This window comes from Beta vulgaris, chromosome 8 (genome assembly GCF_026745355.1).
Source record: "Beta vulgaris subsp. vulgaris cultivar EL10 chromosome 8, EL10.2, whole genome shotgun sequence".
NCBI classification, from domain to species: Eukaryota; Viridiplantae; Streptophyta; class Magnoliopsida; order Caryophyllales; family Amaranthaceae; genus Beta; species Beta vulgaris.
In genome coordinates, this window is record NC_079209.1 from 7,010,730 (window position 1) to 7,024,907 (window position 14,178).

Here is a 14,178-nt window from a genome sequence, read left to right on the forward strand (position 1 = left end):
GTCACCCGACTATCATCCGTTTAAACCGGGTTTTTCACCCATTTAATAAATCGGGTGGAGTGGATTGTCGGGTGATCCACTGGATATTGCCATCTCTAACTCAAACCCTAATCCTCTCCCCTCTCTCTTCACTCAACTCAACTCAACCTCTCCCCTCTCTCCTCTCTCCTCGCTCCACGGCACACCTCTCTCTCTCTTCAATCCACCCACATGACTCCCCCTCTCTCTCCTTAACTCAACCCAAATCCCCTCTTCCCTCCTCTCTCTCCTCTTCCCTCCTCCCTCTCAAACCCACGACATTGTTGTCTGCACGAGTCTTCACGAACCCACGAATCTTCATGAACGTCGTTGTCTGCACCAGTAGAAGACGAATTGAGGATGAAACGAACTTCGAAGGCAAAGCACGAAAATTTAGTCGAATCTAGAAAGTTTTTTTTTCGCTTTTTTTTATTTTATATTTTAGACAACAATTTAGTAGAATTTAGTCGAATCTGTAATTTATATTAAATGATTTCATTTTATTTTCTGTAATTTCATTTTATATTAGACGAAAATATCATTTTATTTAGTTTTATATTAGATGAAAATTTCGTTTATTTTCTGCAGTTTATATTTTTAGTTAGATCTAGTTCGTTTTTTTTTTTTTGTAATTTTCCTTTCGTTTAAGTAATTTACGTTTTTAAGTTAGATTTAGTTTTTTTTATTTTCATCCATTTTCATATGTATTGTTATTTAGTTAGATTTAGTTTATGTAATTTATATAATTTTTGTATGTATTATTATTGTGTATATATACATACATTTTGGGTTTATTTTACAAAATGGCGTACACAAGCTTCACAATTTTCGTTGGATTTGGTCTTGCTTTGTTGCTGCAGACGTGCAGTGCAAAGCCTTTTTTTTTAAATTTCATGACCCCAAAATCTGATGCGGTTTTGGACCGCATCAGTTTGTCGTTCATAACGGCCGCGAGCCCATCTGATGCGGACCAAAACCGGGCATCAGTAAGCCCAATTTGAGCACATCAGATGGGCTTTTTTTTCCTCTAGTGGGGGTTTGCTATAACGATTGTTGGAGTCGAAGGAGAACTTGGAAACTCAAAATTCAATGGAATTGAATTTAGAGGATCTTCATCACCCTGAAAGGGTATGATTTCTTTAGTAGATTCCATGTTAAGATGCGTGGTCTTTTCCAACTGGGGCACCTTGTCCTTCCAAAGTAAGGATAGCCTCTAACTCCAACTAGGGGGCAATCTTGCTTGGCGTAGAGACAATAGGCTCGTCATCAGGTGTAATAATGGGTTCATCAAAAGAACCACCTCTGTATCCGTTCTGGATCAACTGTTGTGGGAACATTTGCAGAAGGTTGATTAATAAAGTTTAGATTTGAAGGTTGTCTAAGATTAAGATTTGCCGGACTTTCCAAAGACGGACACCAAGATCCTTAAACTTTGTCAAACCAGAAGAACCTGCAATGAAAAATAGGTTAATGCATAATGAAACTTCATGCCAAGGAGTATAAAGAGATGTATATACCTACTTTAGCTCCATGATGTTTTTTTTTTTGGAAGATTTGAGATATAGTCTTTGCATTATCTTCATCAGAAGAAATATCATAATACTGGACCTCAGAAGATGCTTCTGATTTAGGACGTTTCCTATAGGAATGTCTCAAGGACTTAGGAGCTGAAAGAGAATTGATATCTCTCTTCTTGGAGACTTTATGATCAAATTCAGATTGCTCCACTAGCCCTAGGGATGAAGTGCTCTTAAAAGTGGAGAGACAGTTGTAGTCTATTTTCCTAGCAGCTCTCTTTAAAGGATCATTCTTCTCCATTGGTCTCATGGTTTGAATGTCCTCTACAGTCTGGACATCTCCATAAGAAACCTCTTGATCATTGGCAGCATCATCTTCATCTTCTGAAGGAACAAGCTTAGGGATCCTTTGGTCCACAATGTTCTAGTATAGCCTGCCATATCTAGAGTCCACTTGCATTCCTCTTGAAAGTTATATAAGGCAAAAATAAATTAGATAAGATTTATTCCTCTCAAAAGTTATATAATAACTAAGAAGATAGATCACTTATAGCCTAAAAAGAGTTGATCTTCAAAGTATGATATAACATCAGCACATTGCTGATCATTTGGGAAAGCATGATCCCACCATGTCTGGAAGCCTTGAATAATTTTGGAAACCCATTTCCAAGGAGTAATGGACATAAGGGTAAGATTGAGAGTGTTGCTTCGAAGGGCTGTACCTTCCTCAAAACGACCCCTTGACATCCAAGGATCATTGCGGGTCAGGAAATAGGGTATGGCTAACAATTGGAGTAATCCAAATTATCTAGCTACCAGTTGAGGATTATAGACTTCAAAATCAAAGTATTCAGGTTCAACTGCTATTAAGTCCCTAAAACTAAGGACACTACTCCAAAAGTTTCCACTCCCTAGGGAACAAGAGTGAATGTCTAGGGATTGCAGGCATGTAGGCACTGCATAAAGGCGCCAGGGGTCTTGCTCAGCAGAAGCAGTTTGCTTACCTGGGAAGATATTTCAGGTGCTAGGGTGACTAGAAAACACCAAGAATTGTGAGAAAAGCAAGCTGGGATGCCTGACCTCATTTGGAGATAAGGATGAATTCATGAATAAAGAGTTCATTAAATGGAATGCCACTATCAATAGATGTTTCGATAATAATTCTATTATCCAAAAGGATTTGAAACATATAAATAAATCTAAGGCCTTTCAAATAAGGTCAGACTTAGACTTAATGCAAGAATGGATATTTCCAAAACTTGATAAAAATAATCAAGTCACTTCCTTATTGGTATGCAAATCATGGGGTAAAAGCATAATGAAAGAAATTTGGCAACCTGATATGCCTTGGAGATATCTAAAAAGGCTTTTTATCAAAGGAAATACAAAATGCATAAAAGTCTTTTGAATGGTGGATGGGTCATCTTCAAGAGATTTGGTGCAATATACACGTGCATGTCAAATATGGCATAATCTCATGATCCTTGATGTGGACCCTTATTGGATGTTACAAAATTATCCTATGGGACCACTACCTAAGCAAAATTTCTTAATGGATTTCACAATGGATAGAAGAAAAAGAGAAGGAACCCATGATAGATTGTTCTTCTCAACTAAAATTGATCACCTTAGAATAATGGAAGAAGCCACCTTTAGAATATTATTAAATAATATTGGCTATAGCCATTAAGCGTGAGTCTCTGCTAATAATTTGTGGGTTTTGAGCACATCACCTCACAAATCAGGGGGGCAATTTGTTACTACCATTTTTAGATAAGGGCTAACATTTATTACGATACATTGTATTAAGCGCCAAAGAGTTCAATGTTTATGTTGATATGAAGGCCCAATCGTACTAGAAGGCCCATGAGAAAGAGTCAATGAAAGTCAAAGACCGGAAGCCCATAAAAAGGAAGCTCATGGAAGCCAAGAATGTCCAGGAGATGGAAGCCTAACAATTATAATGACGTGGACAAAGACGTAAGTAACTACCAATCTGATCATGGAGCATGCAAATTTACGTGGGCATTGATCGAGACGTGGCCATTCTGGCACCAGAAGGAAGCAGTTATGATTTGAATCACAAATGATTCAAATCATTTCCCTCCAAAGATGCAGGAAAGTTACGCATAATGACGAAGTATAAATACAAGGAGAAGGATAAATTGAAAGACAACAAACACAACACACAACAACGTGCAATTTACTTTCTTTCTAGTGTAGCTTTAGCCTAGATTAGCCAACCCTCTTTAGGGGTTATAGTTTAGTTCATATACCTAGAGAATGTACTAAGTGACGAGTTTGTTCATCTCCAGTTTTAGTCGGAACTCATGAAGGTAATCATCTTCTTGTTTTCCCCTTAATTGTCCAGCCTGGTTTATCTCCATGCGTGTTATATAAAATCATTCTAGAAGTTTGTGATGTGAGTGAGAATATTCATCTCTAATTAATAGATTAATTATTGTGTCTTTTGTTCTATTTAATACTTATCGCCTGAATTTATTTGGTTTTGTAGTTTAATTAATTAGATTACAACAAAGTACGTTAGCAAGGTTTTTAACTAATTAAAACCGGTAACCCCCAGGGACTCAAACTCCTGTGGCGCTCAGTATCTAACTATTGGGTATACGTTGACTTGTTTGCAAAGTCAACTAACTGATTATGCACCAACACATACCTAACTGTTGTTTTTTATTATCGCCATTAGAAATAAAGTATGGATCATTGTAATTGATCGCATGGTTTTGAGATTTTGATTGTGAAGGTGAATTTTGTTCAAAAATCTGCCATTTTAATGAAGATTACAACGAACTTCAGAAGAAAAGTTTGAAGAATTTGAATAAGACAGAAGAACTAAAGAAGAATTTGAACTGAAATTGAGCTGGATTGATTGATAACTCGTAGCTCTGATACCATAAGAAGAATAGGATACTATTCTGATTGAGAGCGAAAACTCACTTTGATGATGTGAGAGAATTCATTTATGAAAATCTACCTTTACAAGCTAACCCATATTCTATATAAACCATCATAATACGTAAATGTTAAGTACAAACTATTCGCCACGTAGACACTAATTATATTAAGTCAAGTTCTAAACCAGCATATACTCTTAAATAATTTTCTAAAGTAGAAACCGTACTTAAAGAGCACTAATATTACATCCTAATTAGTTACTGATTTATTATGAAATGCTCGTTCTAAGCCTTAAAAAGAACTCGTTCCTGGAGTTTAGTAAGGACGACCTTAAAAGCATAGTACTTGCAATTCCCTAGAAATGTCTTTTACGCAGTTGAAATGATGATTATTTATGATCATGTGATTATGAATTGCAAGATTATTATTTATCATGTTTTGATTAAGTATCCTGAGATTTATATGATTCTCTCAGATGATATATGATAATCACTGATCACTAAAAATGATACTTTTATGACATTACTCAAAAGCTGAAAGTTACTGAGTTACTGAAGTATACTGATCACTGAAAATGTTAATGTTTATGAGATATTACTGAAATATTGAAAGTTACTGAATTACTGAAGTCTTACTGGTTACCATTAAAGTAAAAGAAACATAACATGATAAAGTAATGTGAAAGAACTGGTTGGCTGTACCTACTGACTAACTGAAGGTCGTGCACGTACCATATTGTTTACTAGGGCACTAGTTAGTTGTTGTTTATTGGGGCATTGATCCACCACTATTTACTAGTGTGGGGTTCATGCCCTTGCACGTGCATATACATACTGAGAGATATCCCAACACTGACTGGTGTACAACACCAAAGTAAAAACTAACGAAATGGATTTATGGATTATTAATATAAAATTGAATGAACGTTGTTTTCTTAAATGTTTGAATTATTCTTTTCCTTTGTTTGCAAATAATATGATTTAAAATAAATTTATGTTGCTAAAGTAGCTTATTATTGAGTCTTGACTCATAACATTTTGTATTTATATTTCTAGGGATGATCCAGAAATTTCCACACCAATGATAAAGGGATTTTGTTATTAAATATTCCGAGTAGTTGAAATATACGATAATTATAGAATGCCACTATTAGTTAAGATTTGTAAGGCTCGAGATGGAACATCCCAAGGGAAAGATTACATTGACTAATGTATTCTATATATCTTGTATTTTGAGGGCTAGAAGGATTATGTTATGAATATTATTATGACCAGTTGTTCTAAGTTTTATGAATTATACAATCTCAAGGACTATTTAAGGTTATTATTATATTGATAAGTCCATAGCCCATATGTTTAAATTCAGTTTTCACTATCGTTTATTAGTAACTGTGATTAATTAAGGTTATGTATATTTGAGGCGTTACACACTGCCCCATATGGGTTACCGCTTCGCTCGCCCGGGCCCGTTGGAGTCACCGAGCTACTATCCGTTGAGTATTTTTTCACGTTTATTTCATTTTACAACATTTGTAATTAAGGCAGGTATGAATGCTCCCTTATCCTGTTTTGGAAAGGAAATCAAATCTTTAGAACCCTAAACTTAGCTACCTAGTATGGGACAGAGAAAGCTTGGCTCAAGAGATGTAAATTTGGAGGTTGAAAATCAACCAGGAACCCCCTTGTTAAGAAGAAGGACCTTACTGGACCAACACCTCTCGCAGGGCAGCCAACCAACTAAATAAATCAACACTTAAGAGTAGGGAGATATAAGAGAATCACTACTTACAAGCATAAGTAGGTGAGCTACACACTACCTTCATTGAGCAAACTTGGTGCAGAGGAAAAAAAAAAGCTTTAAAAGTAGTAGTAAAATACGTATTAGGTAATCCTGATATTCTCTTGTATAGTTCATTTCCAATATATATCAATAAAATTGAACCATGTGTTTGACCATTACTTAAATTAAGAATTTTTATAAAGTAATAATTAAATATTAATGGTCAAAAATCAAAATCTATATCTATACAAATATATTAAAAAAGGCGTGCACAAATAAAAAACTGTGCCACGTGGCGTTCTCCCTAACGAGTTTTAGTTCATGTAATCCATGTACAATAAAAAAATCAGAAATTGAATAGTATAGGGTTTGATCCCGCAACCTCAAGTACATAAACTAAATTCTTAACCAGTGGACTAAATTGCATATAGTGTTATTATCATAAAGTATTATATTAATAAATAAAATTATTTCTTATTCGGGACGTAGCCCGGGCATAATAACTAGTAAATATATTAAAAGGCATGCGTGACAATGTATATACCTGCCAAGTAGCACCTCTGTTACTCCACTAGAATTGTCCAATGTGTACATAAGTCATGTCAATCAACAAAATTGAAATTAGCTTGCAACAAAATTGGAACCCGTGATATCTTGTTATTATACATGACACATTTACCATCTCAACCAACTTTTAATTATGCTTTATGTGTTCAAATTATTATATTTGTACCTTTTAAATGTTGAGTTTTCCTTAATATATTTTAGTGGAAATGAAAAATATGCATATCAAGTTTGGAAACACAATAACAACCTGGAGCAATGTCGGGGCCCAAATACTAGTTGTACTTTAACAAGTGTGCAAATTAAACCGTTGTAATTTTAGGCAAATAAAGAGGAAGTTAATGCTTATTAAAATTTTAACTACATGGTTACAAATTACTTAGTTTAACATTGCGTACATATTATATTATGTGTATTTTTTAATTCTAAAGCAGTACAATTATTTTGTGCTTATCTATGAAATCAATGAAACAATTTCTTATGTTTAGTTGTCTATTTCACGGGGTTGGACGATGAATGATGGAAACATTAATAAAATAGGATGGTTGGCGTGCCGCGTGCGAACCATGCTATGAGAATTTCTCGGATTGTGTAACCATTATTGACTTGCTTAACCAATGTGATAGTGGGCCCAATATGTACTCTATTATTATTATTCATGATTGCAGGGATCTAGTTGGAGAGATGGAGATGGTTGAGAAAGCCTTGGTAACCAACTGTTTGAGTCCAAAAAAGACTCAAACACTCAAAAAGTTACACATTGATACCATTATAACCTGGTATTGGTATCACATTGTTATCAGGATTGGTACCAAGCAACCTTACTTTGGTATCAAAATTTTCGGACAATGGTACCAATCTAACCTAGCATTGGTACTAAACAACACGCGCGTGAAATTTCCAAGGCTTAAAATGACCAAATTGCCCCTGTTTGAGTCTCCTAAGAGACTCAAACGGTTGGTTGCCTAGACAAACTCGGAGATGGTTAGCTTCATGCAGATTCTTCCAACACAAAATAAGTTGGCGGATAAGATGGCTAAGAATGTAGAAAAAGTTCTTTAGAATGTAACATAACTAGGAATACTCATCTCCTAGTTATCGTCTGAGGGACTCAAACTCGATTTATAATATAAAAAAACTAATATGAATCCTGTGCACACTAATTAGTGTGCACTCGATTCATATCACGTGAGTTTAGGATAGTGTATATTGATATGATATAGTGTATGTTAAAATGATATAGTGTACTTATGTATAATATAGTATATCTATTTTTGATATAGTGTATCTATTTTTAATATAGTGTATCTATTTCTGATATAGTGTATGTTTCTGTAATGCGTTTAAGTAAATATTTTCCTATAGGATCGGATATAGTGTACCTAGTTACTCCCTCCGTTTCATTTTAATCTACACACTTACACTTTTCACGCATGCCAATGTAAAACTTTGAAGACATATATTTTTAGTTTTGTATTTGTAAAAATTATAAAAAGTACATATTAATAAAATACATACTAAGACGAATCTAACAAGATCCCACATGACTATGTTTTTATTCACGTATAAATCACAAATGAGAGTCAAAGTGTGATTTGTGAATAGTGTAAAATGTCAAAGTGTGTAGATTAATATGAAACGGAGGGAGTATGATATAGTGTTCCTATAGGATATAGTGTACCTCTGTATGATATAGTGTACGTAGTTATGATATAGTGTATCTATTTTTGATATAGTGTACCTATGTATCATATAATGTATCTATTTTTGATATAGTGTACCTATGTATCATATAGTGTATCTATTTTTGATATAGTGTATCTATTTTTCATATAGTGTATAAGTGATTACTTCTTAATCGGTCACGTGCCTGAACCTGGTCCATACTATTTTTAGTGTGAATCGGGTCCATGCAAGACGGATTGTTTATAATATGGTTACTTTAAAATTTTAATATATATAACCTTGTTTTCGTACCAAAAAAGCAAAAGAATTGTCGGCGAACTTAGATCTAATCTACGATTTACATCCGTAGATATATAACTTATCTACATAAACAGTTGCTTGTGCATTTGATCTAAGTGAAATTAGGATCCATGATATAATAGTTTGGATTTGGATAAGATTTTTACTTTTGAGATCCTTATCCAACCTGTATAATCTAAAATATAAACTTGAATATTTCTTATTTTCCTAATAGAAAAATAATTCAATAACATTATTGTGATAAATGATAACTTATTTAAATTTTACTTCTTAGGATACAAAATTTATGCTTCATTTTTTTATAGGTAATTAATTTATTTTGTTATTTAAATTTAGACATACAGATCCGCAAATTTGTATCCGGCCCGAAATGGATTTTCTAGATATGATGAATCTATATCATTTATATATTAAAAATTCAGATCTATGGATCCAATAGAGCTCTTGATTTACATCCCATTAATTGTCATCTCTAATTAAGTGGAAAAGAGTTATAAAGTGGAACATAAAACATAACAAATTATATTGATTTTTGATTAAAGATCATACATGAAGAGTGAAGACAGTACAACATTAGACACGATATCAAAAAAATAAAAAAAAGAAGTAGATAACTTTTGTTTCCATCAACAGGTAACAAAAGAGAAGAAATTAAAACATAAAGGCTCAACTCTTACACAGATCAATCGTTGTGATATGATTAGTGAGGCAGTAGTTCAAATGATAATCCGGTGCCTTCAAGTTTTTCTTGCATCAACTTCTTCATCTTTTCCACCATGGCAGGTGTGATATTATGATTAGTCCAATCTCCCACCTCTCCTTTTCTAAAATAACTTTTTTTATCATAAATTTTATTGATGACTCCACTTTTGTTTCCTTCCAATTCTTTGAGATTGTTGATGCTACAAAACTCTATTATTTCTTTTATGACACCTTCACGTTCCTCACTTTCAGTAAATGGCATGCCTACAAATTCACCAACTCTCTTTAGGTGTAATATGGGATCCTTCTTTAAATCCTCATATTTGAGAAATAACACCTTCTTCGGCTGTTCTAAACTCTGTTTCCAATATTCGATTACATGCTCAAAAAAAGGACCGTTAATAAATTTCCCTTCACAGAAATCCTCAAAGTAATCCTCAATACTAGGCAACTCGACATCTTCTCCTGCTAGTTCCTTTAGTGGCTTCATTGCAAAGTACATCATTGACACAAGTGTGTCCAATGGATTGCGAGTAATGTACAAAATCCGACAACCAGAAACCTTGATAGATTCCGGAAGGGTCATGTAGGGCAAGTGGGTGTGAAAAAGTCTAGGAGAAGGGAGCTCATTAAGATGATGCGGGCGAGGGTACTCAAATGCATCTCCATAGATATCATACTCTAGGCGACATACAAGCTCATGTGGATGGTTACTAAACAAAGGACTTTGCTTAATAGGGTGCTTGAAACGATTTACAACACTATAGAGTATAGATTTCAACCATGTGGTGCCTGTTTTTGGGAAGCTCGCAACAATGAGATCAGTATCTCTAGCCTGGAAGTGCCTTTGAAACATTAGAATACTCTTCAACATATTAGTATCAATAAGATACCAAAAGCCTTGGTATTTTAGGAGTTCAATTTTGTTTAAGAACATTGTCTTCGGAAGACCTTGCTTGAGCTGTTCAACTTCCTCATCATGGACAATTATTTCCTGATCGTTGTGTGGCTCATTTGGATTCATTTTTTTGGGTTAATTTTGAAGTTTACAAGAGATTTGGTCAGAGGTTTGATGGCTGATGAAGAGCAGGAGGTTTGCAGATTGTGAGATTGTGATGCATTTGATTTATAAGCTCAGAGTTGTTGAAGTAATACTCTAAAGAGGAACAGACTACTATTAAATTAATAGTTTTTTTTTGAGGGAGTTATACAAAATGATTTGGATATATTATTTGGTATGCAGTAGATCCTAAAAAATTGCTCTTACAAACTATATCCACAATTAATCAATGAACTGATTGAACATGCTTAGATTATTTTTTTTATGTTGAAGATTTATCAATTTTATTTTATCATATTAAATCAATCAATACTATTTATATAATTATATGCTAAACGTAAATCAACCTGTTCAATGCTTAATCTATTGTGTGTAGGTGGAATCCATATGAGATAGAATTATAGATCCATCTACCAATGCGTGCATGTCATATCGTGGCCTCATGGGTAAGTCTTAGTAGTGCAGTAGTCTGGCGCTTATCTTGTGAAATTAATTAAAATTGATCTCCATATATTCCTTTGCGTATTTCATGGGCCTTGATGCAAGGCTAATCAAAAATAATAATAGGATGGGATCCTGGCATGAGATGGGCACATATTTTATGAAATTGTCTTTATAACTTACACCACACCTACTCTTCAAGTATAGATGACTCCTCGAAAATAAGGGCGAGATCAAGCAAATTTTTTCTTAAAATAAGAAAAATGAGAAAGTCAAATGTGGATTCTAAATAAGTACTTATTTCATTTCTTTTTAATTTCACTTCACTTTTGGGAGAACCAAGAAGGAAGCTAAGTACAAAAGTATGAGAGATAAACTAAAAAGTGAGACAGAGAAACAAAAGAGTGGGTTAAGATGTTAAACAGTGAATGACATGGGTGGAAAAAGAGGAGAAAGTAGATGTGATATATTACAAAAAATAGAAAAAACAACAGTATGTAGATTAGAAAGAAACGGATTAAAAAAGAAAATGGGTACATTAAAAAGAAACACAGGGAGTATATTGTTTGAATTGAATATAACTAAAAAAAATCAGATCTATATATGTACCAACTACCAGTACAACTATAAGTATAGCTGAATTTATTGCAAATCATAGTGTATGGACAACTAAGGATGTCTTGGCATAGTGGTTAAGATTGAGGTGATGTGAATGATAGGTCATAGGTTTGATTCCCCCTCCCTCTCTCCTTCTTTGTACTTTGTACTGCCTTATTGACTCAAATGGATCAAAAAAAAAAATAGTGCATTACATTATAAGCTCAAGATTACATCAAATTTTGTTTATAAGATATTGTCATTAATTAGTCCTTGGGCATGTTCGGCAATGCTAGCTGTGATGGTAGCTTTTAACTGTGAAAGTAACTATTAGTAGGGTTGTGCATCGGCCCAAAATCGGATCAGGTTGGAACCCAAATCGGAAATTTTTCGGAACCGGTGACTTGATTGGTCCGGTCCGATTTCAAATTTTGACCATTTTTGTGACATTTGCAAATTTTCACTATTTTCTTTTTTTTAGAGTTGTTTTTTTCCCCCTTATATAATCTACTGTACATATTATAATTGGAAGGTAACATCAAGATACAATTTGAAAAGACTTCAGCTTTGTATCACCAACAACAAGGCCTCGAATAGAAGCAAGAGCAACCTTGATAGAGATAATCAAGCACCCATAACTCAAGATTTCTAGCCAAGTCCATGGGAAAGAGTACTTGCGAATCTTGCCTTATGCAATATACATTTGTGCAAGATTGCCGACCAGAATCAAAAGGGACTGGCGAGCGGACATGCGATGGGCGGTGCGTTGGCGGCGTGAGTGGTTTTGGTGGCTGGTGGGAGAAGAGAAGAGTGAGATAAAAGAGTAACACGCAACCCTAATTTTTATGGGTGGGATTCGGGAAATTGTATAACTTGACTACTTAAGTGTTAGAAGTTTAATGAAACTTCTTTTTTTAAAAAACTATTTTTTATAGTAACCAATTTTTACGGTTTCGACCGAAAATTTTTGTTTTAGATCAGACTAGACCAGAAAATCGGATTCCAAAATTTTGAGGACCGGGGGACGGACCGGCAGCCACCGATCCCGTCCAGTTTAGGTCCAGTTCTATTTTTTTGTCGATCCTGTCCAAACTGCACACCCTTAGCTTTTAGTTATGCTGGTAGTTATTAGTGGTCGTGTGTAGCTGTGAGTTGTTAGATTTCCAAGTAGCCGTGTAAGATATTGCTGCAAAGAAGTTGTTAAAGTAGTTGTATAATATGCTGGTAGCTGTTAGTTGTTAGATTTCCAAGTAGTCGTGTAAGATATTGCTGCAAAAGAAGTTGTTAATATAGTTGTATACAAATAAGTAGTTAAAAACTCAAATGAAACTCTAATATATAATTTATACACCACTAAACGCTACCTCAAAAGCTACAAATTATAGCTTTTAACAAACACTAGCTACTAATTATAACAGTAAAAGCTATTATACCACTACCTACCAAACACTAATATTTTTATTAATTAAAAGTAAAAGATAAAAGCTAAGTATTATGCTGAGCAGGCCCCCGATGATAGGGGTGTAAGTTATTTGGTTAAAAACCGAAAACCAAACCAAACCAAACCGAATTAGTAATTTGGTTTGGTTTTTTTTGAAATTCGGTTTGGTTTGGATTCAAAAAAAATATTTTTTCGGTTTTTCGGTTTGGATTGGTTTTGGTTTTGGAAAACCGAAAAAACCGAATTATTGTCACTTAACATACGAATTTTGTCTATTATCTTTTTGTGTTTCTTTTTTTTAATATTAATTACGAAAATACAAAAATATTGTCACTTGAAATACAAATTATCAAAAAAAATTGGTTTAAATTCGGTTTGATTTTTATCTTGGTTTGATTTAATTTCATTTCGGTTTGGTTTAGATTTTGGAATATGAAAAAAAATTGGTTTGTTTTGGTTTGGATTTTGAAAGATAAAAAAAATCCGGTTTGGTTTGGTTTGGTTTGGTTTGGTTTTTGATTTCATATTTTGGTTTGGTTTGGTTTGGTTTGGATTGAGTCGAATTTCAGTTTGGATTTGGTTTGGAAATTTCAAAACCGAATTTATTTTGGTTTGGTTTGGTTTTGACCTTAAACCAAACCAAAAACCGAACTTACACCCCTACCCGATGATGTTTATTTAGCATGATGCTTTTCCACTAATATCCTTTATTTGTTAGTACAGGTAACACTTCTGTCTAATTTCAACCCTAAAACGGGAAATAGTTAAAACTTGTTATAATTTTAATTAATAAAATATTTCCAACTAACAGCCTAACGCTTTCACAGAGGAACACTAATAAGCAGAGGAACAGGACGAACAACGCAAGAATAAAGAGCGAGAGGTGTGGCGGCAACCAAAAGAAGGAAGCACAAAGTGGCAAGCAGGAAGAAAGCTCTGATAAGCCGCGAAAAACGCCAGTGAAGAGCATGCAACCAGAAGGGAGAGACATGAAGAGTGAAAGAGAGATGCGAGGAAGAGAGAGAAAACAGGGGTTTGGGATTTTTGGAGAACTGAAACCCGAGAGAGAGAAGAATCATGGGAAAGAGAAACAAAAGAAAGAGGGCACCATCATAGATGCACCATCAGAATAATTGGGTAAACAACTATATATAATG

General features: G+C 34.2%; 1 protein-coding gene across 1 annotated transcript; it reads right to left on the minus strand.

The window, feature by feature from the left end:
* Positions 1–9,279: 9,279 nt before the first annotated feature.
* Positions 9,280–10,706, minus strand: LOC104897338 (cytosolic sulfotransferase 5). The gene has a single exon (XM_048635664.2). The coding sequence runs from the start codon at positions 10,504–10,506 to the stop codon at positions 9,481–9,483; it is 1,026 nt and encodes a 341-aa protein (XP_048491621.2). The 5' UTR covers positions 10,507–10,706; the 3' UTR covers positions 9,280–9,480.
* Between the last annotated feature and the right edge of the window lie 3,472 nt (positions 10,707–14,178).

Bases quoted from the DNA above. Each gene is read 5' to 3' on its own strand.
- LOC104897338 (XM_048635664.2), bottom strand. From the start codon at position 10,506: ATGAATCCAAATGAGCCACACAACGATCAGGAAATAATTGTCCATGAT.